General features: G+C 36.9%; 1 protein-coding gene across 1 annotated transcript; it reads left to right on the forward strand.

The window, feature by feature from the left end:
• Positions 1-578: 578 nt before the first annotated feature.
• LOC127961312 (alpha-actinin-3-like) lies at positions 579-26,825 on the forward strand. Its single transcript, XM_052560372.1, has 21 exons — positions 579-926; positions 10,726-10,840; positions 11,434-11,553; positions 11,653-11,739; positions 11,826-11,913; positions 12,904-12,982; positions 13,368-13,449; positions 16,992-17,077; positions 17,275-17,367; positions 18,220-18,450; positions 18,688-18,835; positions 19,499-19,653; positions 19,763-19,867; positions 20,019-20,159; positions 20,670-20,852; positions 20,929-21,063; positions 21,865-22,044; positions 23,120-23,266; positions 23,339-23,404; positions 23,546-23,704; positions 24,715-26,825. Exons 1-21 carry the CDS (start codon positions 789-791, stop codon positions 24,871-24,873), a joined length of 2,697 nt encoding a protein of 898 aa, XP_052416332.1. The 5' UTR covers positions 579-788; the 3' UTR covers positions 24,874-26,825.
• Positions 26,826-27,226: the final 401 nt, after the last annotated feature.

A 27,226-nucleotide genomic window follows, 5' to 3' on the forward strand; every position in this document is an offset into this window, starting at 1 on the left:
ATTTACTTGTCATCAGTTTAAAGTAAGAATGATTTCATTTTCTTTTCTTTTTTTTAAATAAGTAAATTATTGCACACTCAGTCTCTTAATGTTGTATTCTTAAATAATATTTTAAATTTTTCCATAAGACTGTTTTTTTTATTGAAAATGGGTCTTTCATCTTCCTTGTAACAGACTTGTCTCTATTTGTTTTAAATATAAAAAAAGAACTATTGTGTGTAGTAACCATAGCATGTATAGAGATGATACAGGCATTGCTATTTATTAAGAGGAAGACAGTCAGGGATTCTAACAGGCCCGGGATCTGCTTGGGCACCTATTTTAAATCCATAGCAGTCAGCTGGTTGTCATTTCAGCAGGCCCCAGAACTGCTGCTTGGGTAAGTAGATATAGACTACTGCCAAGGACAACAGGTGCTAGCTAAGTGGAGGGCACCAGGAGGCGTGTATGAGATCATTCCCAGCCCTACACTAAAAGAGCCTCCAGTTATTGGCCCCAGTGCACAGTTAGACCCGCCTTTCACACCTTTTAGGTAGCATAACCCAACACCCACACAACCAAATCTCTTATTTATTGGGGTGCAGTCACGTGTGCTACTTTTGACCAGGACAGGAGCACTGGGCAGCAGAAGTTCTGCTCGCACCTCCACACAGGCACCTCGGAAGAGTGGAGTCTGGCCTCTTCCTCCACGGTCATACACTTACACAGGGACAGGATTTAGAGTTCATGATCTAGAGTGCAAGGCACTTAACTTCTAATATTAAGAGTTAGACGGATAAGTGTAAAAGATGGCGACTGTTATTGAGACACAGGTGCAGTATAACAACACCTATATGATGTCTACTACGGAAAGCTACATGACTCAGGAGGACGACTGGGACAGGGACCTTCTGCTGGACCCTGCCTGGGAGAAACAGCAGAGAAAGGTATGTTCATATGACTGCTGAACATCACTGCTACACAATCAAGTCACTTTGAGGGGAGGATTTTTTTAAAATATTTTTTTATAGTATTTGTTATATTACTTGGCAAATATAGATCCACCAAATTCAATGGTTACTAGTTATTTTGATAGCTAAAATATAAAATTATATATATATATCTATACACACAGTTTGTATCACTATGAAAATAGTGTTTGTAAGTGCTTTAGTTTTGGAGTGAATGATGGCTACCATGTTATATATTTTTAAATCATATCCAATAAGATACATTTACTGTGGAACATTTTTGCTAAAATACTATAATATGTTTAACAATATGGTCACAAAATAACTAAACTAAAACTACTCCAACTACTTTAATTATTATTATTTTCATTTACCATAGTAAGGGTAGCTCTTTCACTATAGTAAGACTGACTGTAGCGACTGGTATTGCAACTGAATTTATGATTACCCAAGCAAATTTGAAGAAAGCAAATCGTACTGAATAAACGATACAACGCTTGGATACGATTTAAAAATATTTTTTTACTATCGTTTCGAGTTTACATGTTGTACAGCTGTTGGTTCCAGTCGCAGTTTTCCTCCGTGTTGTCTTACCACATTCCCGCCCTCATTAAGTTTGTGGCTAATTTTAATCAGTCTATGTGTTATATGAGTCTATAAAACAATATAATTAATCGCTTTACGGAACACGGATACTGTCTTAGACAATCGTTGCAGTTTCAAAGTTGTAAATTACGTTACCTCAGAAAAGCGCGCGTAATTCTAATGTACTATTTGAAAACACGTAGCCTACGCTTTGAACTTACCTGTGCTTTAAACGGACAAATTGTCGATTTTTAGAGTACAAACTCGGGTTTTTCCCGTGTGAATGCCGAGAAGTTATGTTAACAAGACGTTTTTGAACAGCATCTAGTTGATGGAAATGACAGGTGACGTTAGCCGTTAGTGGAGCTCGTGCCACGGTCTGAGGTGACGTCAGTCAAGAACAACGATTGATCTCTGCAAACCACAGGTTCGAGGTGTCAAGCTCAGATACGTTTGTCAAGACAGAAAAAGACTCTTTGAATATATCAGCCTTGTATATCAGATGCTATATTTTGAGAAAATTGTGAAATGGTCACTTCCGGTTTAGGAAGTTATGTTATGTTTGGAAACTGTTTAAATATCGATTGCTATCGGTACACACACACACACACACACACATATATATATATATATATATATATATATATATATATATATATATATATATATATAAAACCTTAACCATTAATTTTTTTTTTATGTTTTATTGGGAGAAAATGTGTTTTTGCAAGACCTTAATCATAATGTAGGAAAAGCATTGCATGTAAGGACTCTCCTTTAAGGTGTCTCGCAGACACTTGTGGGATGTTGGCTAGACCTGACAAAGCTGAAAGACTTCAACAGATGGTGTGAGAGCAAGAGAAGTGCAAGGAGGGTTCATTTCAGCATGTGAATAAACATGTCCTAAAAATACTCCTGAACATTGCCGCCCCATCTTCCGTGCTGCTCCCTCCTTCCCTCCATTCTTAAGACCTTTTCTGAGCTCCTTTGCCTGTGCAGTTGCTCCCTCTGTATTTGATAGCTCGCAAAAAACGGCACCATGTCAATTGTCACTATTTTAATGGTGCACATTTTTAAGGTGCACACGGTGGTATTCCATAGCCAGCACCTTCTCTGATGTAAACCATAATCTTTAGATGTCAATACCTCTCGCTTCTCAACTAAAAAATAAAAGTAGGTGAAATTTAAGTGGCTCCATTTGGTTTAGCATAAGGTTATGGAGTGATATTTATTTTGTAAAAGTAATAACATGCCCACTAGCGCCACCTGGATGATCTATGTGACATCCATGTGATCTATGTTTTTAACTAAAGACGGTTGAGCTCACGCCAGTTGATTACATGAAACTAAGCTAATGTGAGTTCATACTTGATCATGTTGCAGTGTTAAAAGGCTTCAAATCAGGCTGTTAGATGGGTTTCAGAGTTGAGTGCATGGCAGAGGGTCTTTAAACATCCTAAGGCATGTAAGATCAGCATAAGGAGCTGATATCACAGCGTAAATATAGAAAGTGCATCATTTTGCAATGAAACGAATATGGGGGTTGCTTGGGGGTGGAGGTTCTGCACCTGTTCTAGCTCCACTGTGCTCATATACAGACGTACCAGTAATAAAGTGATTGTCAACATGCTGTTTCATCTGATATCCTTCAAAAGGCAGCAGAAAATAGATGAATCGTTTCTCAGCATCGCTGTGCTGTTGACTAGTAAATTCTGAGTTTAAATTCTCTCACAATCTGGTTTAAAATAACTGCTATCATGCTGCCTGCTAGCCTAATGGCTGCTTTTAAATAGTATCTATGACAGAAAGAATAAATCAGTGGATAGAGTCTAAGTGCTGCCACTTAGAGGAGTATAGAGATATTGGAAGTCTCCCATTATAAAATAAAAAAATACAGATTTTATGACACATAGTGAAAAATTTCAATGAGATCGTCTGCGTTTTAAGACATTGTTTTGTTGTTGTTGCTGCAGCTAAGCTATTGCTAATGTAGCTAAAGTGTCAACTTCACTGTTAAGTTTTATACCCATCCTTGCTATTATTGAAATATTGACTTTAAGGATAAGAAGGTGCAGCTGATGTTGTGGCAACTTGTGAATTTGCATAGGTTTTTGCCTACAGGACAGGACAATATATTAAAAATGTATTGTTTTGTTGGAAATATAGCAACATTTTGAGTGTCATGGCTTGAGTTTCTTTTTTCCGGTTAAGTCTCTGAACAATATGAGTTTATATGCAATGAATAGCTAATATAGATTTATTCACTTGAAGTCCTCACGTGGCATTTTACATTTTAAGACATTTCCGTGCAACAAAAATTACATTAATGTTGATAATTCCTTTTTTCTTGTTATTGATATCAGTACATAAATAAATGCTATTGTATATTCTTCTTTTCATTTAGTGGAGAATTACAGTTCCACTGACTGAAAAGTAACATTGTAACAAATTTCAGAGCAAACATATGAAGCGACTAACTATCATTAAAAAGTGTAAACATATGTCAATTTTAAGACTCTAAGATAAATATTTTGCTGCTGTTTGGAGGGCAGACGTTTCTATAAATATACACACATTACCGTGACCTTGAAATGATCTTTGACATGCATCAAGATGTAAACAATACCCAGAGATTTAACCCAGCGAGACCATGTTCTAGTCACACTATAAAACAGAGAGATATAAATACCCTTTACACAAGTCTGCTCAAGATCCTTATTTGCTATAAAACGGTTATTCATGTGGGAAAAGTCATCGCTGATCAAATTAAGTTGACGTCTGTTCTCTGTGGTGTGAAGTCGCTTCTTTCTGCCAGTCATTTTTTGTGAGGGTCGCTTCTACTTCTGTCGCTGAGTTGAGTTACAATGTTTCCGTTGCTTCTAAGTGTGAACTGATCCACTGGTCAAGGCTTAGATATCAAGAGGACATGGCAGTCGTTCTCAATGCCAAAATTCATTGGCACACTTTGCGTTTAGATCAGGTTTAGATTGTCGACATTTTTGTAGAAATCTGTTTGACTCGACTTTGCATAATCAGTCTTTTTCTTCACGACTCACTAAATGATTTACAGGAGATTTACCAAAACTATTTTTTTATTTATTTAATGACTTTTGCCTAAATATGATGTATGTTGAAATATAAATGTCATGCTTTCACTGTCTGCTCTAAAACAAATTTAGTGTGAAAACAATCTTCATTCAGAAATTGCTAGTTAATTGCAGAAATAATCGTAATTCCTTCAAATTTTCGTGTTAAATTCAATGCATTACGTGCCATTTCTTTTATTTGCAGTAGAAAGACTTCAATAGTATTTTTTTCAACAATCTTTCATTTATCTATAACTTCATATATATGCATACCTCCTATGAATACTTAAATATCATTTATAAAATATTGTATGCATTTTCTGAAAACGATCCTGATAATATTTCAGATAATATTTAGATTCTCAGTATTGTGAAATCTGTGGGGATGTGTTTTGTGTAGTGTTATGTAATAACCTCTCATATAACTCTTTTTATTATCAAATAATAATGTCAAACATATATAAATATAAAATATTTTAACTAATTCAATTATTTTGTACATTGTGTATGTTATTTATTTATTTTTTAAATAATTTGTATTGTTTCAATAAGTTTCAATCAATTTCTTTACATCTACCTTATAGTCTTTTAAAATGTCTATAAAAGTCTCATCTGTGTGTGGCTAGAAAATATCAATCACATATCAGTTTTTAAAACTTCGATCTTAATTTGCATATTTAAAAAGCTTAGCACTTGTTGAAAAGGAAACATTTTTGATGCTCATTTTTTTCCGAGTTTCAGGTCCTATTGTGTATTAGTGTCATTTCTTATTTTTGCATTATTCTCACAGAGAGAAAGTGCTTCAGAGGGCGAGTGAACAAGCGGGCGAGGGATTGTGTGCTCAGATCAGATGGCAGTTGCTATTCCAGAAGCTGTGGCCATGTAGGGCAGCGACTATAAACTACCAGAGGGACACACAGGCCTCACGACGGCTTTATGCGTGCGTTCAAGGGTTTGGAAATTTGTGTGTTTAAGTTTGTGTATATGCAGTTATATATCATCATTTGCTTCACTTACGAAAATGGTAAAACTGTTGGTTTTTACAGACACTTTTCATATGTGTATTACCAGTGTGCTGTTTAAAATACCTTTCATTTCCTTGTAGATTCTGGGGATATGAATGGGTTAATCGTACAGCACCATATTATAGCCATCAAATACCATTATGCACCATGATATGATACCCCTACTTTTTGTAAGGCTTGAGCGTGATGTTAGGGTGATATTTTCAGAATTATCACTGTATGACTGTGTGTGTGTGTGTGTGTGTCCATCTGCCCAGCTCATTACTGAGGAGTCAGTTTAAGTGCGATGCTCTTTCAGCTGTCTGTTTCTGTAATGCAGGAGATTTCTGTATTATTCACGTTCTTCTATCATGTTAATTCCTTACATTTAGTATATATTCATAAATACCTGTATAAATTAAATTAAATTAAACTTATGCGTTTAGCAGATGCTTTTATCCAAAGCGACTTACATTGCATTCAGGCTAACAATTTTCTCCCAACATGTGTTCCCTGGAAATATACCCTTCAAAAATTAAAGCTTAACAAATCCAGAATTAATTGTTAAATCAGAAATGTAAATAAAAATGAATAATAATAATTTACATACATGATGTGCATGTTATGGGTGCATTGATTGTTATAGACATAATGCTTTTTAACTTGAAAAATAGAAAAATCAAGAGATTTTTTTTTTCTCTGTGCCTCAATCTTAATTTTGAACACCATTCTCTGCTCTAATTGCACCTTTAAAGGCAGGAGAAGGCAGATTTTGGAGTGAAACGCTATTGACAGTATTAGTCTCATAATAGAGGATGCTGTAGATGAGGTTGCCATAGTGGCAAAGATAGTTTTAAGGAAACTCGTTCAGTCACACACACACACACACACACAGTCTTTCTCACATTGAATCCTCAGCCATCGTCAGTCACATTTCTGTGAACCCATTAATGAGTGCTGCTGCAGTCGATAAATGTGGAAATGTGAGATGTCAGGTCCTGGCATGCCTCAAGTGTGTGTGCTGGGTGACTGAATGTTGCTGCCTTGTCATTCCTTTTAGATGATTTCAGATTTTCCATTTCCATTAACATAATTTAGCACAGAGTCGCAAGAACACACGGACCATAAGACATCATTGGACACTTGGTTAGTCAGTGTTTCGAAGGCTTGCCAGATCTGAGTAACAAAACTAGGTATAACACACTCAGAAATTATTTATTTTTAATTAGTATAAATTATTCCACTCCCATACCAAAAATGCATATTTTACAATCTCCATTATGCATTACACAAAATCCTACCTTGAAAATCAATATATATGTTAATGATAATCATAAAAACAATCCTACCAGTGTGTTCCCTCACAAAACCAATAGCACAGTTTTATCATTGGAAGTATATTGTATATTATAAAATATTGTATTAGCTTTAGTGCTTTATTTACATGACTCCAGTTTATCATGAACATTGTGAGTAATAGTATATTTACTAGGGCATGTCTGAAGCTTGTGCTGACACGATCGTCATAGTGACAACAACCAATCACATTACGTTCTCGGTGTTGCATGAACATGATTGGCTAGCGTCTGCGCTAAGGTATTTGCATAAGGCGTTCTGATTGGCTTACGGCTGCGTTGGCGATGCATTAAAAATGTATCAGCTTTTGCTGCAAGCAATGACAGTGGTGCGACACAATAGACCTACAAGACGTTTTTGCATCTAAAAACATGAGACGCAGAGCTCGGGTATGGATTTTATAAATTCAAAGCACAGAATGCCTTCATCATGTTACTGTCAAATAAAACCGTTGCCATGCCAGCTTGCCTACTGTAAACAAAAGCTCACAACGCTTGCCCCGCCTCCGGGGTCTTCTGATTGGTCCACTGTTTTGGTGCTGACATTGATCAGCAGCACTTCTTGTAAAAATGTATTGGTCATACACATCTGTCTAGTGCATGTTTGCATAGAAAAATAATGTAAAAGTAGCACATTGGAATAAAACAAAAAAACATGTTCTGTGTGAACATCCCCAAATCCTGTAGCTGTGTCTGTTGGTGAGATGAGATGAAACCCTGTGAGCTGCCTACAAAGTATTTTAGGGAGCCAAAGTTGTGCTTCCGATGTTAAGGGACATTCATACAAAATGCACTTTTAAAAGTTGAACTTATTTTAACTTGAGCATTGGATTTTAATGCTGTGACATATGTGAGACGTGAAAGAAAAGAGATGCTAATGCAATGTTCAAACACACGTTTCCAAGTCCACAGTTTTCCCGCATAATTGAGCTGTTTTTATACTGCTGCCACACATTTATATGTGGGTTGAACTGAAGCCCCTGTTAATTTGGAGCATTTTTGATAGTCATTTAACCCTAGAATGCATTTGGGTGGGTTTATTATGTAGACCTGGCAACCCTGCTGCTTAGTGCACATTTACATTAAACAGCAATGAAAAAATTAAATAAAACCCCTTAATTATGATGCCGTTTACACACAACATGTTTGTGCATTAGCCTACGCTGCATAAACTGTGTATGACAAAAACCAAAAAGGGCAGCTGAAACCTATATTTAATTCTGTCCTAAAGTGTCAAGAAAAATAAATATGACTGTAATAACAGCTTATGGTCATTGTTTAAAGTATTTTATAATATATACACATGCACTGTAGTCTTAGCAACAGGTTAATGGCAAATTGATTTAAAATCTGTGCCAAATGTAAAGGAATGTAAGCTAAAGTTTGATTTAAATGAATTATGCATGAAGAGCAGTTTTGTCATTAGCATTTGTGAGAACTTCTATTCCTTGAAGAACATAGATCAGCTTTGTTCCTCTCAGAGAATGAGTTCAGTGTGTTTCTGATGCGATGGCTGAAATCAGTGCTTGTGTATGTGAACTGTTGCTGTGTCCCCTGTGGCCTGGTCATTGTTTTCCCTCCTCTGTCTATTACCTCCATCGAGCGAGTGAAGGAGAGAAAGAACGAGCTGGAGAACGAATGGCAGCCGTCCAGACAAATGACAAGCTATTAATACAGTCCTATCCGCTTTATTTACTCACAATTACTGAGAGAGTTTTTCCAGCTCCATGCTTTGGTAAGGTGATAATTCCTTCCCACTAGAGGCATAAGACGAGCATATTTGACTGTGTGTGTGTGTGTGTGTGTGTGTGTGTTTGGCCTGACACAGACTTTATGAATGTGTTGTTCTGTATTTACACTGAGCACAGTGTGGCACGAGAGCGCATTATAAGGAACAGTTTGTTTAAATGAACAGGTGAACCTCATTCATAACCTCACAGCTGAGCTCTAATAAACAAGTGCCCTTCAGATCTCACTCGTATTTATTTTATTGCTTTTTAATGCGTTACCAAACAGCTCACTGGAGTACTTGATTCTGATTGGTCAGTCAGATTTAAATATTCAAACAAAAGTCAGCATTTATTTATTATTGCACGCATAATAAATGTAAACCTGTCCATGTATTTGTAACAACGCTGCTGTTATAATGTGTGTTCACATTCATTCTCAGTGTGAGATTTGTTGGTTAAACACAACTAACTAAAATAGCAGTCCAGTTCTGACCCTAGAGGTCAGTCGTAATTTGGTTTAAAGGTCACCTATTAAAGGGCTTCCCTGGCCGTCCCGTGGGGTTTGGAGAAGACAGACATCTCCTCGCATGCTGATGGCACATTACCTCACATTTAAAGACCGACACACACACACACACACACACATATGCTTGTAACAGGTGGACTCTGGGAAATGAATTTACTTCACAGAGTGGAAGTGGCAGCTGCGTGCGCTCACTGAAGGCTGTTATTTAAAGCCTCAGGGTTACATTATTGGCTGCTTATTTGTGTTTTGGTTCATTCTAGGGGTGGTTTTTTTACGTGTTTGGACGTTACGGCTGTTTGTGAGGTGTGTGTGTTGTATGAGAAAGCTCATGAGGAGATGACAGAGCTTCTGGAGCTGTGCTCCTCAGGAATCCCTCTCTCTCAGCTGAGTCTCGAGTGTCCTGTGTCATCCACATTTAGACGCCGTCACCCCTCCTCCATCAGCGCTTCCATCCAGCCTTCCTGCTCTGCATCTTTTCACCTTTCCATTTCCCCCGTGGTGTCTCTATCCGTACATCTCCTCTCAGTTTTGTCTAAATGTTCCCTAAAGGCTCCTGGTGGTTCCACTTAAAACCTAAGAGGCTTTCGCAGCCTGAACTCTTTTCAGTTTTTATTCTCTAGTTCAGGGATTCACAAATGTTTTTATCAGCCGAACCCATTAAACAATACCTTGAATTCCCCCTGGGATTTTACGAGACCCTACAGATAATCAGGCAATAATATTTCAGCCTATTTTTCAAGCGTTTTGGCTTTTCATAAAGTGCTTTTTCAAATTAGTGGAAGGAAAACATCCTAAAGACACTGTTAAGTGTTTTTTTCATAGCACTTCATCTATTTGTGTCAATAGTTTTCAATTTCAAATACATATTTTTAAAGGCCGTTCTCTCAAAATGTTTTTTTTTCCTCCAACACTGAGCCATAAATCTCCACTTCAGTAGCAAAAAATGTAACTTTACATTTTTATTCCTGTCTATATTCTGAAGGTTTTTACAGAGGGATTTGTTCATATTTAACATTGGGAAAATATATTGTTTTCTGGCTGTTCAAAGTATTTTCTGAATTATGGAGGGACAAAAAGAAATACCTAGAATTCCCTCTTTAAAAAAATAATAATAACCAAATATTTTGAAACTGACGATGAACTGAAGTGTTCAGATGTTGTACTAGACATTTATGCAAATTAGCGCATCTTTCATTAAACAATGCCTAATTTGCATATTTAAACATAACATTTGAGAAAACTTGTAATACAATTTTTTTTTTTACAATAATCAATATCATCAATCAACTTGGTAAGTAAGACGATTTTTTTTTACCCTATTCACCTGCAGTGTCTCGCCTTAATATACTGTACCTAATATTGTTCTCACCACAGAACTGGTTCATGCATTTGAAATATATCTTGTACTTATTGAAAATGACAGTTGTTGTGGGGGTTTTTTTGTTATTGAGGATAAGCCTTCACTTAAAAATCTGTCTTTGTCCCTCAGACGTTCACGGCGTGGTGTAACTCTCATCTGCGTAAAGCAGGAACTCAGATCGAGAACATTGAAGAGGATTTCAGGAATGGCCTCAAACTCATGCTGCTGCTCGAGGTCATCTCAGGTATCGACCGGAGGGACACGGCTCTGTTGTACTGATGTGTTAGGATGCACTGAGCTAGTGGAGCAGACGTAAGGACAGAGACTCATATTCTAACATTGTAACTGCTGCATCAAACTCAGCCGTGGTGTTGAACAGTCATATTTAAAAGGAGTTTGTGACTAGAGACTGAAGCAGTGAATGGAGCTCATGACTCATGTAAAGCTTAATTTATCCTCAGAGGACAGACGGCGCGGTTCGTTTTCAATACATTAGTCAGAATCAGAACTACTTAAAAAAATCACATGCTGTCTGAACGTCTGAACAGAATGCACTCCTTTTTACTTTCTTATCATGAGCGATTCATCAGTGCATCTTATCCCAAAGCAAACTAAATATGTTCATAACTGCAATCAAAATGGGTTGCATCATTTGACTTAAGTTGACTTTAAAGATTGCAATCTTTGAAAATGTTAAAATGCTTTGTTTTGACATAAAATATGATTTGGAAACCTGTTTGGAAACAGTCATTATGTGTGCAATTTCACACTCCACCGTCAGAATAATGATTGGTTTACCTCAATAACTGACATCGGTTTGGTCTGACTGATCGGCAGGTGAGAGACTGCCCAAGCCTGATAAAGGAAAGATGCGTTTCCACAAGATCGCCAACGTCAACAAGGCTCTGGATTATATCTCTAGCAAAGGAGTCAAACTGGTGTCCATCGGTGCTGAAGGTGAGAATCTTTCTCATATGATGATTTGCTGATTTGTTTTGATATTTCAAACCTACTATAAACTAAACTTCTTCCAAACTTCTCTCTCTTGCTCTGCAGAGATTGTTGATGGCAATGTGAAAATGACTCTGGGAATGATCTGGACCATCATTCTCCGTTTCGCTATCCAGGACATTTCTGTGGAAGGTACGAACACAAAGACACTGACCACACGATGTGACCGGTCATGTTACTAATTAAAGACTCATTACTGCTGTTGTGTGACTCCTCAGAGACGTCTGCTAAAGAGGGTCTGCTGCTGTGGTGTCAGAGGAAGACGGCCCCCTACAGGAACGTCAACGTACAGAACTTCCACATCAGGTCAGAGTCAGAGTCGTGACCGGACGACTCTCCAAATAGAACGTTCAGGACAGCGTTCATTTGAAATAGAATCTTTTGTAACATTCTAAATGTATCTGCTTTCACTTTTGGAGAAGTGTGTGTATCCTTAATTAGATTAGAGGTAAATATTTAAAACTGACATCCTAGTTGTACTTATATATGTTTTTTTTTTTTTTTACCAAATATAATATACAAGTTCTCAGTCAAATCTCTCTATGCTATCTTTGCCCTGTCAGAAACATTGCAATTAAATTCACCTCACATTTGTTTGAAAAGCATTCATTGTACTTTTCAGTTGTGATACCAAAAAACTATCAACAACAATATTGTCAACATTTATACCAGTGCTAATATATATTTTTGGCCATTTTTTTTACATTTTGAAAATATTTTTTGGAATGTCATCACTCACAATTAATAGACCTAAACTGGAAATGATCAAAAATCATTTAATAAACAACAATATATATTTACCTTTTTAAAATTAATTTAATTTAAATTAATAACAATTTTACAAAAATAATTTAAACTCAAGATTTTAATTCAGAGCTTATAAGCATTAGTTTACATGCAAAATATTCTTGCATGACTAGTTAAAAACACTGATTTATTAAATTATTAATTAATTATGAATAATTTGGTTGAATTGTACAATAGTGACAATTGTACAATAAGGTCCCATTATTTAATGTTATTTAATGCATGATCTAAAATAAACATGATTCATATAAATACAACTGTTCAACTGTCAGCTCAGGTGTAACAGAAACAACTTTTTGTAATTTTAGTAATGCATTAGTAAATGTTGAAATTAACCTGAACGATTCTTATTAAATGCTTTTTGAAGTATTTCCCATTGTTAGTTATTTTTAACTAATGTTAACAAAAGAAACCTTATTGTAAAGTGTTCCCATTTGTATTATTGGTTTCAGATAAAGGTTTGCTAATATGTTGTGTGTGTGTTGTCAGCTGGAAGGACGGCCTGGCTCTGTGTGCCCTCATCCACAGACACAGACCAGACCTCATCGACTACTCTAAACTCAGAAAGGTGATGCTTCTGTCTTTATCCACCTGGTTCTCCTCAGATATTTTACATTTATTTCCTGTGTCCAGTTTTATGCCAATTCAACACACAATGTTTTTGTTATTTTGATCCTCTAAACTCAAAAGGTTTACCCTAAAGTCAAAAGCTCTTGTTTTATCTAATCAGGTTATTGTTTGCAGGCTCAAACGATTGATTCAGAAATCTCAAATCAGTATAAACTGACAGTAAAATCTGATTGGAATCTGTTTCTAAACATCTATGATTGTTCTACAGACATGTAATGTTATTTATAACATTTAGAAAATTATACATATCAGACACTGTGGACAAACAGAGCACAATATAAGGCCTGAATCTCTTAAAAATGTGTTTGTTTGGACCTCTGCAGGACGACCCTATTGGAAACCTGAACACTGCGTTTGAGGTGGCAGAGAAGTACCTGGACATCCCGAAGATGCTGGACGCTGAAGGTGAGTCAAATCTATCCTGTTCATCACAATACAGGAGGTTAACATCACCTTTCATTTAAAAGAGCCAGTCATCTTTCTGAGCTTAATGCACGTGTCTTCATATAATCTGGATGTAAAACTTGAGCTTGCCTTTGGCCTGCTTAATTGGGCTTTAAAAGACAATTAACTAGTGCTGTCAAACGATTAATCGTGATTAATCGCATCCAAAATAAAAGTTTTTATTTACATAATACACAGGGGCGGATCTAGAATTTGGTCACAGTTATCACAGTTTGATGATAAATATATGTGCACACTACAAAAGAGCACAGGCTATCATTTACAAACTTAATCTCATGCAATCAATGTCTTGCATTTGAAACAGTTCATATAAGGAAGAAGTGACCATACTCCATAAGCACCACCACACTCTTAAAACTTCTATGAAAACTTGTGTGGTATTCCTTTAAAAGAATGTTTTAGTATATCTTTTAAGTATATTTTACTAAGCAATTTCTTACATAATTTCTTTGAGTTAGACCAAACTTTTATTTCGGTGGGTTGTAGACAGAGTTTCTGTGTTTTTTAATAAACTATTATTATTAGCTAATAGGCCTACTTGAAGTATAGCATACTCTACTGTGCAATAGTACTATATTTAGGAGCCAAGCACCGAAGGTGCATAGGCACCTATTGTAATCGTTGGTGTTATTATTCTTCTTCCGTTTCTTCAACCGCAAGTCTATGGCAGCCCATAGAACCAATTGCGGGAAAGTTGTATAATTTGGCACACTGATAGAGGACAGTCCCAACATTAACTTTAGCAAATTTAAAGTCTCTAACTCCAACTCTCTAGCGCCACCACTTGTCCAAAATTTCAATATTTTTATGCTAATAACTTTTGAACCGTAAGCCATAAAATGAAAATTATTTTTTCCTCTGAATCCTTGGCTCAAGTCAAAAGTCGAATGATCCCCAAAATTCCCCAAGGTTTAGTTTTTTCGCTATTTTAAATTTTTGGAAAAACCTACTTTTTCGAACTCGTCCTAGACGGTTAGTCCGATTTTCATGAAAATTGGCTCAGATCATCTTCAGACCATGCTGGCAAAAAGTTATAGAATTCAAGTTGATTCGTCCAACCGTTCTCGAATGACATGTAAACAAATTTGACAAAAATCACGCAAAAATACATTTTAAATACAAAAATACAAATAAATTTTTTGTTGAAGAAATTATAAAGACTGTGTCATCTATAGCAAAAAGGTGTCCAAAAATGAAAGATTAAGTGAATATGAATTAAATGTTTGGTCAGTAGCCTAAACAAGGATTTGATTGTCCTGTAAGTGTAACAGCAGCAATCACGTGGCATTTGTAATAACATGTACATAAATTGTTTATTTTGTATTTGCCTACATTATGTATTGTAACAGTTATTATTAACCAATCATTATTGCCTCATTATTTTTTTATACAATGCATTTTAAGTCATTTTAAAGGCTATTGATGGCTTAGGTATGTTTTTATAGCAACAACAAAAAATATGATAGTATATTAATACTTTGTAAATTATTATTTGAAGTAACAAAACCATGGTTAATTTGCAGTTACCATGGCTACAAGAACAATGATTTGTGGTGTTATTGATAAAACCATGGGTAATATTCGTAAGGGAACCTGAAAAAAAAATCTTTCACAGGAATGTGCCTGAAAGTGATAAACGGGCCTCATTTTTACCCAAATGATTTATAATTTATTTTAATATTTATTAAAAATGTATAAGGTGTGCATTGTAGCTGACACCTAGATGAAAACATTACAATTGTTTTATGACTGCAAGTCTTTCTCCTCAAATGCTATTGAGCTTCAAATTTGCGTTTGAGCCCATGTGAAAGAGGTAGCATAATTTACATATGATTAACATATTATTTTAATAAATATCAAATATTTAATTCAATTGTATATTATAGCTGACACCTACATGAACAACTACAGTTATTTTTATGACTGTAAGTCATTCTCCTCAAATGCTACTGATGTAAGAAAAGTGTATACTAATATCGCATGTAACTTTAGAGAAGGTCCCTAAATTTGATACTCGTCCAACGTCAAGCCAACTTTATGTCTGTATTTTTTTTTTTTACTTTTAGTTTTCTTTTCTCTTCGCTTGATTGTATTCATCCATCAATTATGAACATTCAGCCGCAAACATGAGGTGCGAGAGGTCGTGAGCGCGGATGGGAGAATGGAGAATCATTTGAATCAGTTCGGGAGTTCGTAGCGGGATCGCGAATCATTTCAGTCAGTTATGGGCATCGCGAATCATTTGAGTCAGTTTGGGAGTGTGGAGCGGGATCGCGAATCATTTGAGTCAGTTCGGGAGTTTGGAGCGGGTTCGCGAATCATTTGAGTCAGTTCGGGAGTTCGGAGCGGGTTTGCGAAATCATTTGAATCAGTTTGGGGACGGCGAATCATTTGAATCAGTTTGGGAGTTCGTAGCGGGATCGCGAATCATTTGAGTCAGTATCGCGAATCATTTGAGTCAGTTTGGGAGTTCGTAGCGGGATCGCGAATCATTTGAGTCAGTTATAGGGATCGCGAATCATTTGAGTCAGTTTGGGAGTTCGTAGCGGGATCGCGAATCATTTGAGTCAGTTATAGGGATCCCGAATCATTTGAGTCAGTTCGGGAGTTCGGAGCGGGTTCGCGAATCATTTGAGTCAGTTTGGGGATCGCAAATCATTTGAGTCAATTCGGGAGTTCGGAGCGGGTTCGCGAATCATTTGAGTCAGTTTGTATATATATATATATACATATGTATGTATGTATATATATATATATATGTGTGTGTATATATACATATATATTATGCAAACAAAGACGTATTTTGGATCCGATTAATCATGATTAATAGTTTGACATCATTACAATTAATATTCAGTAATATCATTTCAACTGCACTGATAATATTGGATGATAACAAAAATATGAACTGAATTGAGTTTGATAACAATACACATTAACATTGACTGAATTGAATCAGCACTAAACTACAAAGCGCTGAACAATGACAACATTATGTTCTGTAGAGCTTCTATAGTTAAATTTGATTCATAATTGATTCACTTTGCAACACGGACACTGTTATTTTAATGAATTGAATCAACATTGAACTACATTGAGCTTAATCTCAACACTACTGGCTTCTGTGAAGCTGTTTTAGAGCTGCAATTCAATTTGTTTAATAACTGATTAATACTGTTATTGAACTGAACTGAATCAACATTGATCTTAACTGAGTGGAGTAATGACCCTGATATCTTCTTTAGAGTCATTTATTAAAAGTGTTTCATTATTAACTGAATCAGCATTGAGCTGAATGTTGATACTATTATTATGAACTTGTTTCATACATGATAAATGATTTTACAACATTAACATTTTCCTTTTTCTGACTGTGTGAAACTGCTTTGTCACATTCTGCACTGTATTATAAATATGGTCATGATGACCTGCTGGAAAGTGCCTTTGGTTGAACTCGATTCTGTGTTTCTTTTTGTCCTCAGACATCGTCAATACTCCTAAACCTGATGAGAAAGCCATCATGACCTACGTGTCCTGCTTTTACCACGCTTTCGCCGGTGCCGAGCAGGTAAAACTCACCACTAATCCTATCAGATTTGGATTCAATTTCATGATTACAATGTAAGATGTATAAACTGGGACCAGTTTGTGTAAATGATTGAAGAAGGTTTGAGGAGATTGAGGAGACTTGGAAACAGGCGCATTAACTCTAAACTGAATTTGTTATATCACTAAATGAGCGGCTTGTTTTCTCCGTATCTCCAGGCCGAGACCGCGGCTAACAGGATCTGTAAGGTTCTGGCTGTGAACCAGGAGAACGAACGGCTGATGGAGGAGTATGAGAAACTGGCCAGTGAGGTGAGAGTCTTTCAGATGTTAACAGCAAAAGCCAATGGGATGGATTGGGACCAACAGAAGTTTATGAATGTTAGATGCTTTGCTCATCATGATAATCTTTACAAATGAACACAACTTGAATTTTGAAGCATAAATACAAATGGCAAAGGTAAAAAGCTAAACATTAATTTGCAAGAGTGAAGTCATGAATACAAGGAATACTGTAAATAGATGGGTTTAGCTGTTTGGCTTGATAATGTTTAATGTGTCCAATTCGGAAAACCATTTGACTTCAGGATGATGGATCTGGAAGTGCTAAAATGTTACATTTCTGAAAAATTCATTCACATTTCACATTTGAAGAAAACCTTTATTTGTTGTTGTTTACATGCTGTGACAGCCGCTTTCTGTCTATGTGCTCTCAGAAAACCTTATATTGGTTAAAACACATGATTTCAGCATGATAAACATGATAATCAAAACCAAAACGGATGTCTTTAGCAGGTCCGAGCTGACCAACTCTATTCTGGAAAAGAGGGCGGAGAGCAGCAGATCATTTGCATTTAAAGAGACAGGCACGAAAAACAGCATGCTACTGCTTCCGCTCAAAAAATACATTTTCTAAATGATCTGTGGGGTATTTTGAGCTGTGTCTTCATAGACACATTCTGGGTACAGCTGAGACTTACATTACATATTGTAAAAAGTGAAAGGAAAATGTCAGTGTTTTTAAACTAATGATGCATAATGACAGTATAAGGCAGCATAATTGGGGCCTTCTAGGTGACTTCTCACTAGGGTTTGGTAACAGCCCTAATTTTGTTCCCTACCTCAGCCCATCTCTCCGTCTCTAACTCCTCCATCTCTCTGTAGTTGTTGGAGTGGATCCGTCGCACCATCCCGTGGCTGGAGAACCGCGTGGCGGAGCAGACCATGCGTGCCATGCAGCAGAAGCTGGAGGATTTCCGCGACTACAGGCGTGTCCACAAGCCTCCACGCGTTCAGGAGAAGTGCCAGCTGGAGATCAACTTCAACACCCTGCAGACCAAACTCCGCCTGAGCAACCGCCCGGCCTTCATGCCCTCCGAGGGCAAGATGGTGTCGGTAAGTCGTGCAAAACATCTGAAAAGTTGGGTTTCCCCATCCCGTTTTTTTTTTTTACCCTTTTGAAGCATCTTCTGCACTTAGGTCCTATGCATAGTTTTCAAATTGCACAACCTGAAACTCAAACTTTATGATCAGCCAGTTGCGCCCCTTTAGAAATTCAGCCAGTCAGATCAACTGATTGTGAATTGGTTGTGTTGAAGCTGATACAGAAACTGTCTGTTTGTTTGTCTGCAGGATATTGCTAACGCATGGAAAGGTCTAGAGCAGGTAGAGAAGGGTTACGAGGAATGGCTCCTCACCGAGATCCGTCGTCTGGAGAGACTCGATCATCTGGCGGAGAAGTTCAAGCAGAAATGTGCCCTTCATGAGTCCTGGACCACAGGTAACCATACTTAGTTTACACAAATGTTAAAACATAACGCATTAGCATTCGCGTTCCCCAAATATACATGATCATATTACACTTTTAAGAGCTTTACAAAAAAGAACCAGTTGCTAGTAAAGCATCTACCATTGAACAATAAAATATGTATGATTTTATGTTGCATACAGTACACTGCTATTTTTATATGGCCATCAAAATTGACACCAATCTGTGGTCAAATTAACACGTTTATGAATTTTGAAGCATTAATGTAATTGGCAAAAGTAAAAAGTTATAGACCATAAACAAACCACACCAAGGTCACACAACTCTTTTTCTCACACCACAAAGTTCAACATCAACACCAAGCATCCATCAGCTCTTTAAAACTTTACTTGAAATCTCTCATTTGGAAAATGTGAGTCAGTATAGAGCGCAAGAGTGTGAATATAAACACTATAGGCTAAGAAAAGTGGACTAATGAGATGATGTGTTTTCCTGAAAATGAACAAAATTTTGCCACATTGACCAAAAGAAAACAGATTGGTTTGAAATCGACTTCTGTGTGAGCTGAGCATCCTACGATGACAACACCACACTTATATGGCCCAATGCACACAGGCACTTGTTTTGAAATGTGCAGCCATTGTTGGGTTTCTGATTTGGCGTGTCTGTTTGCAGGGAAGGAGCACCTGCTGTCTCAGAAGGACTATGAGACGGCCTCTCTGATGGAGATCAGGGCTCTGATGAGGAAGCACGAGGCGTTTGAGAGTGACCTGGCCGCACACCAGGACCGCGTGGAGCAGATCGCAGCCATCGCTCAAGAGCTGAAGCAAGTTTCACTGCGTGCACCACACAAAACCTACCCAAAACATGTCTGGGATAATGTTTCACTGCATGGTCAATAACATATGCTCAGATGTGTTTGTCTCTGTGTCTAGTGAGTTGGACTATCATGATGCTGCTTCGGTGAACACCCGCTGTCAGGGCATCTGTGACCAGTGGGACAACCTGGGAACCCTGACCCAGAAGAGAAGAGACGCTCTAGAGGTGCACACTCCAAACAAACTCAAGATACAGTGTGAAGCCAAATAGCTGCCCATAATAAACATGCAACTGGAGTATCAGTCATATATGTGTAAAAAATGAAATTATTTGTAATTGTTATGACTCAAGCTGATTATATCCTTTCATTCTTCAGCGTGTAGAAAAACTGTGGGAGACGATTGATCAGTTGTACCTGGAGTTCGCCAAGAGGGCGGCGCCCTTCAACAACTGGATGGATGGAGCCATGGAGGATCTGCAGGACATGTTCATCGTGCACAGCATCGAGGAGATCCAGGTCAGCTGCATGTATATACATTTAAAGATTTGTATAATATACATAAAATATAAAAATATGCAATCTGAGGGTGCAAAAAAAATCTAAATATTGAAAAAATCCCTTTAAAGTTGTCCAAATTAAGTTCTTAGCAATGCATATTGTCAATCAAACTTCCTATAAAGGTTGCATTGCAGGACCGAAAAAGAAGAATCCCAGTTGTTTCAATGAAGCTCCTCCTCCCAAAACACAAAATGCAATCGGATTGGTTATCTGGTCCAGTGCGTTGTGATTGGAGAGAACTTAGAGCGAGTTCCAGAAATGACACGCCCCTCACCATGACATGAGTTTCATCTGCCCAGCTGTAATAATGAACTCATTTTGCCATTGGTCTCTAGTGCATCTCAACAAGTCGATCGTAGCTCCATTGGTTTTCATTTGCACGAACAGCAACACTACAAGCTAACTACTGTTGAAAAAGTAAAAAAAAAAAGCATAACAGGACACCTTTACTCTCCATTTGTCTTTCAGAGTCTGATCACAGCTCACGATCAGTTCAAGGCCACCCTTCCCGAAGCCGATAAGGAGCGCATCGCCGTCATGGGCATCCAGAACGAGATCACCAAGATCGCCCAGACCTACGGCATCAAGCTGGTCGGAGTCAACCCCTACACTGTCCTCAGCCCACAGGACATCACCAACAAATGGGAGGCAGTGAGTACAGACACACAAAGCCCACGGCTGGTCGTTTACTGCATGGAGAGACTCAGGTGTGTGTCTCCGGTCGCAGGTGAAGCAGCTGGTTCCCCTCAGAGACCAGATGCTGCAGGAGGAGGTTGCGAGGCAACAGGCCAACGAGAGGCTGAGGCGCTCCTTCGCCGCTCAGGCCAACATCATCGGACCCTGGATCCAGAACAAGATGGAGGTGAGCTTATTCAACACCAAACCACGAGGTGCTGGGATTAAACGACAAGATTTAATGAAGTTGGGAGGCTATCAGTGTTGGGAAGTTACTAAAACAATAATCAAACACTTTCTTTCTAAGTCCAAGTCACTTTAATGAACTGATTCATTAATTCAGACCGACATATAAGTGAAGAAATCTGATGCGAATGAATACTTTTCATTCATTTTACTTTAACCAGTACAGCCGTACCAGATTTAATATAGATTACAGTTATTTTCTTCAGTTTTCGTTTTAATTTTAGTTTAGTAATTTTGCTCTGTGTTTTTTTTTTTCCGTTTATTTTGAATGGTTTTTATATTTTTGGTTTCCTCTAATTTTTGGTAATTTTGTGTTGTGTTTTTGTCATTTTCATTATTATTATTTATTTTTAATTGCACTTTAATCTCGACAGCCATAACGGGGATCGTTTAGTTGTTCTGGGGGACATTTGCTCCTATATCTTGAATTTGGGGGGCATTTTTATTCATTTCAGTTGCCTCAAACCTCTTTCAGAAAACCTAAAGTATAATTTAAAGGTATAACTTTTGGGAAGTAACTAGAAGTAAAGCATCAGTTTAAACTAAATTAAAATGCTTCCTTGCCCGGTAGTTAAAAAAAATTCCCTTTAACTTTTTTTTTTTTGTATTTTAGTTGTAGTTACTTGCTACTTTTAGGGTAAATCCTTTTTAATTATGAGTAGCTTTTAGGTTTTAGCTTGGTAAGTTCTTCTGTTCTTTCTCTTCTAATGCACATCTCTCTCTGTTGGTTTGCTGTTATTAGGAGATCGGTCACGTGTCGGTGGATATCGCCGGCTCTCTGGAGGAACAGATGAATAATCTGAAGCAGTACGAGCAGAACATCATCAACTACAAATCCAACATTGACAAACTGGAGGGAGATCACCAGCTCATTCAGGAGGCACTCGTCTTCGACAACAAACACACCAACTACACCATGGAGGTATTCTGTGACAAACACAGGCTTCGTTTTCAGGACAGTCACTATTTTGTGTGTGTTTTATACAGGCGACTGGGACTAGTTTCATGCTACCTATGAATATTTCACAGGCTGGGTTTATTTTTTATTTTTTTACACACATAACTTAGTCTTCACAAAGCAAAGTTTTTACAAAGATCATTTGAAAGACATATTGGTGCTATAGTGGGGTAAGTTGTCACAGTGGGAACCTATCATTTTTTTTACACAAATTCAAGAGGACTGTCTTTATTTAGCGTAAGTTAAAAAAAGCCATTTTCCATACCAGATATGTATTTAATGTCACTGTTTTTATTTTAAAATAATTATCTAAGTGTTTTTTTTACAAAATTTAAATAGTAAACCTATTATGAATCTCACAAAATAAATTAAGTTTTTATTTTGAAATAGTTTTAATTAACTTTCATTCGATTTTTTTCCCATTTATTTGAGTACATCAAGTATACTAAATTAATATACTAAAATTGAATTTTAGTTTAAAAAAAATCTGAGTTAAAATGAGATGTTCACTAATCTAATGTTTTTTTTAGACTTTATTTTATTAAATTGTTTTTGTAGTTTTATTTTAGTTAACTGTAGTAACCCTAATAATGTCTCATTAAAACACACTGACACAATATTTTATCTAAAATATAAAACGTATATAAAGTATAAAAAGTCACATTATGCATGTATTTAATGTTTAACATTTTCTGTTCATTTAAAAAATATATAAATTTTAGCAACATTTAAATAGCAAACCTTTAATGAATCACAATTATTATAATTTTTTTTTAAATAAAATATAATTCATTAATGATTAACCTGTTCGGTCCAATATATTTTAGTGATGTGTTCATAATAATATTTAATTCAATACGTTTTTTTATTTTTTTTTATTTATAAAGTCTTACCCAAAAATAAACACATTAAGCAGAGCTTGCATAAACTAATACACATTACACACAGTAAGCATTAGGAGAGGAATGATGAATGTTCAAAAGCCAGCAAGCATTCACAATGTCTCTGTTTCTGGCATCACCCATCTTTCTCTCCTCAGCACATCCGTGTGGGCTGGGAGCAGCTGCTCACCACCATCGCTCGCACCATCAACGAGGTGGAGAACCAGATCCTGACCCGCGACGCCAAGGGCATCAGCCAGGAGCAGCTCAATGAGTTCAGAGCCTCCTTCAACCACTTCGACAGGGTCAGTGAGACGCACATCCACAATCACTTCTGACCCTAAACAAGGAGACTCACTATTGTTTTTAACTTGCAGAAGAGAAACGGCATGATGGATCCCGACGATTTCCGTGCATGCCTGATCTCCATGGGTTATGATCTGGTGAGTGACCATCCTCCCACTCACTTAAAACACCTTCTGCATGGATATAACTAATGCACTGTGATGAAATCATTCATCATCACCAAACTACATGCACATACGATTCAAGAGTTGGTTGGTCTCATTGGCTGTTTCTTCTAGGGTGAGGTGGAGTTTGCCCGCATCATGACGCTGGTGGACCCCAACAACACAGGCGTGGTGACCTTCCAGGCCTTCATCGACTTCATGACACGCGAGACCGCTGAAACCGACACTGCTGAACAGGTCATGGCCTCCTTCAAGATCCTGGCCTCCGACAAGGTGAGATCAACATCAGTGTTGCTGCTCTTTAATCCATTTGTGTCTGTTTGGCAGGCTGATTTAACATTTAATCCTTTAAACGTACTAGTGTCTATTTAAGAATTTATTTTAACTACTAGTATCTATTCCATCAGGTACTAGTACCTATTCTTAAGACACTACTTTTTATGCTTTAGGTCCTAGTACTTTAAAGATACTAGTTGCTATTTATTAGATATTAGTACTTGTCTCAATAGTAACTATTATATAGATACTAGTAACACATGTAACATTTTTGCCATTGACGTCTATGGGGATCTGTCATTGAAATAGCAACTCTGCAGTTTTTACTAGTATCGTATAACTGTACCAGTATCTAATAAATAAATATACTAATAGCTTATGAATACTAGTATCATTTAAAAAGGTAGTAGTATCTAAAGAATAAGCACTAGTATATAATGAGTAAGTACTATTAGTTAATAGAATAGATACTTGTATCTACAAATTAAGTACTAGTAGTATGAATACTAGTATTTTAACTCTTTATTGTGTAATTATACATATAAGTACTGAGTAGTATTAATCAACTACATGTACTTATTACATGTTTAGGGTTAAGATTAGGGTTTGTCTTAGGGTTACTTGCATAGTTTATTGTTATTATAATAGTAAATACATGTAATGTGTAAAAAGGACACCTTAAAATAAAGTGTTACGAAAATAGATACTAGTATGTTTTAAGTATTAAATGTTAAAATGGCTTGCCATGTTAGTATTAGTAACTAATAAATAAGATCTAGTACCTAGTGAGTGAGTACTAATACCTAGTTGGAATAGATACTTGTAGCTACAAAAATAGAATAGATACAAGTATGTTTTAATTATTTAATGTTAAAACAACTTGCCATATTGTCTGGGAGAATTCTGAATTAATTTTGCTCTGTGTTTGTTTGCACACGTTTTAGTATCAGTTTTAGTACAAAAACACAGTGAGAGTTGGTGTTAAAGTGTCTCTTCTTGTCGTTCAGCCCTACATCACCATGGAGGAGCTCCGTCGCGAACTCCCACCCGAGCAGGCCGAGTACTGCATCAGCCGCATGACCAAGTACGTCGGCCCCGAGGCGGCTCCTGGAGCCCTGGATTACATCTCCTTCTCCAGTGCCCTCTATGGAGAGAGCGATTTATAAACGCTCTGATTTCTTTTTCTCTTTCTTTCCTCTCATCTTTCTCCTCTCATATTCTCCAAACCCCCAAATGTAGTATTCGATCTACGAGGGAGTTTGTAATATCCCTCGTTTCCCCTCTGTCTGCTAGCTTTAACATCATATTTGTACTACATCCACCGTGTAAAGGACGTGTAATTGAAGGGGTTTAATCTCGCCGTCACTCAATATTGTGTCCAATTTTGATGCCAAAACCTCCTATATGCATCTCATATGATGAGTCTAAAGTCAGCATGGAGTTAGACCAACCCTATTTACGTTCCTAATTTGCATTTTATATATATATATATATATATATATATAAATATATATATATATATATATATAAATTCTTCAGTGCAGTTTAGGATCTTTCATTGAAATATAATAACTTGTTCCGCCTCTAATACAACTATTAGTTGACTTTATCTAGGCTGGAAACAATCAGAAAGCTGCAATCACAATATAAAAGTAAAATGGGTTATGAACACCATTTCATGTAGACTTTAGCACGCTAAGCCAAATTGTCCCTCTCTGTGCCAAATAAAACCTTCCAACATATTAAAAAATATATTAAAAAGTGTGTTTGTTGATGCTAAAGAGCGCTTGTGAAGATGCATGCTGCGTTTATTCTGCAGACAGTAATATGCGAGAGAGCCCCCCTCTTCGTTAAGTCTGTACTTTTATTTTAAGACCCCAAAAAGCACTACTGCTGTCCAGTGTCTTCTTAATATGAAACTGTGAGAACAACTGAATAGTCTCTACACAGAACATGATGTCTCTGTATGTTGTTTTGTCATGTTTACCCCTCAATATCGTTTATGATGTACGTCTTCACTGTTCGGAGGCAAATTTTTTATTTGTTTTCCTTTTATTTGGAGAGTTTGTGCAAAAATTATCAACAAAAGCCAGTAAATGAAGATGTAATGGCAGAGTGTATGTGTTGTACTGACCGGAAAGGTTTCTGCTAGTCAAAAAGCTAAACAAAAACCAGGTTTGCCTTAAAACCGACTGTAAGCCACAGGTACATACAAGACAGTCTTTTAAGAGTTTTGTTATTCACTCCTGTAATTTAAAGCGTAATAGTTCACTCAACATAATAAAGTTCTGTCACATTTACTCACCCTTATGTCATTGCAAGCCTTTGTGATATTCTTTAAGTCGATATTCTTTAAGTCTAAATCCGCTAACCAGGGTCTGTCAAGACTCCATATTCTGATTTGAAAATATTCAACAGCTTGCGAAAAACAAACCCTACACAAGAACAATAGCTATATTAGCATCCATACCAACGGACAATAACGTTCAGTTTATGATAAGCGCGCGCTTCCTTTATGTCTTCTTCAGCTTTAAATGTTCGCGCGCTTTAACACTGGGTGGAATCTGATTGGCTGTCAATGCGTTTTAACGTTCTAAAAAAAGTTTTGAAAACAAATTGGTCCTCTGTATGTTATCCTCATAGTTGTGGTGGGAACATCACGACTTTTCACAGAAGGATTAACGTACATAAGACTTTATAGTTATCTGTGAAGACAAGAAAAACATTAGTTTTAAAAAACGCGAGTGAATGATGACGTTTTTTTATTTTAGGGTAACTATTCCTTTAAGAGCAGTGGTGTAAGGAGATCGAGGGAACACTATCTGGTTCTTTGAAAGGGAAGTTTGAATGTTCTGGAAGTTTTGGAAGGAGGCAGAAGGTCCTGATTACCTTCGTCCTCAGGCAGGCCTTGGCGTTAAGGATATGGTCTCTATTGGCGATATTTTAATTATTTCCATCACAGATGTTGTTTGTTGATTATTGTACCATGATGTGATTTCTGGGTAAAGGTATTTCGCCTCATTGTGATCACTCCCTGTCTCCATTTCCTCGAACGCTTTTCAAACACAGAGTATTAAAAGTTCAACCGAAAAACCCAGAATAAAACGTGTCAATCGTCTCTTTTCTGTACGTGTCTTTTGTTGTCTGTTGAGTGTGTGTTAGTCTCTGTTCTCTCCAGTAGAGGGAGCGTTAGGATGAACCTCGAGATCTTCTCAACGGTCAGCTGTGGCTTTCAGGGATTTAAACCTCGGATATTGTTATCAAAGCTCTCACGTTTTTATTTCACTTTGCCTTTCAAATACATTATTGTTCGTAATAAATGATTCACGCGACTCGCAATAACTTTTGCACATTTGGAACCACTTTAATTCCAGACTAAACATATAACATTCCAAGAAGCATCATATAAAGAAAATATAATAAGTTATATACAATACAAACAAATATTTGTATTGCCTTTTGATTTTATCTAAAGGCATCTGAGAAGTATTTTAGATCATTAAATGCAATAAACAAAGA

The sequence above is a fragment of the Carassius gibelio genome, chromosome B7 (genome assembly GCF_023724105.1).
Source record: "Carassius gibelio isolate Cgi1373 ecotype wild population from Czech Republic chromosome B7, carGib1.2-hapl.c, whole genome shotgun sequence".
In the NCBI taxonomy this organism is placed as follows: domain Eukaryota; kingdom Metazoa; phylum Chordata; class Actinopteri; order Cypriniformes; family Cyprinidae; genus Carassius; species Carassius gibelio.

Coding starts and splice junctions, on each gene's coding strand:
- LOC127961312 (XM_052560372.1), top strand. CDS start 789: ATGGCGACTGTTATTGAGACACAGGTGCAGTATAACAACACCTATATG. Junction 12,983..13,367: donor ACTACTCTAAACTCAGAAAG/GTGATGCTTCTG, acceptor GGACCTCTGCAG/GACGACCCTATTGGAAACCT. Junction 13,450..16,991: donor GAAGATGCTGGACGCTGAAG/GTGAGTCAAATC, acceptor TTTTGTCCTCAG/ACATCGTCAATACTCCTAAA.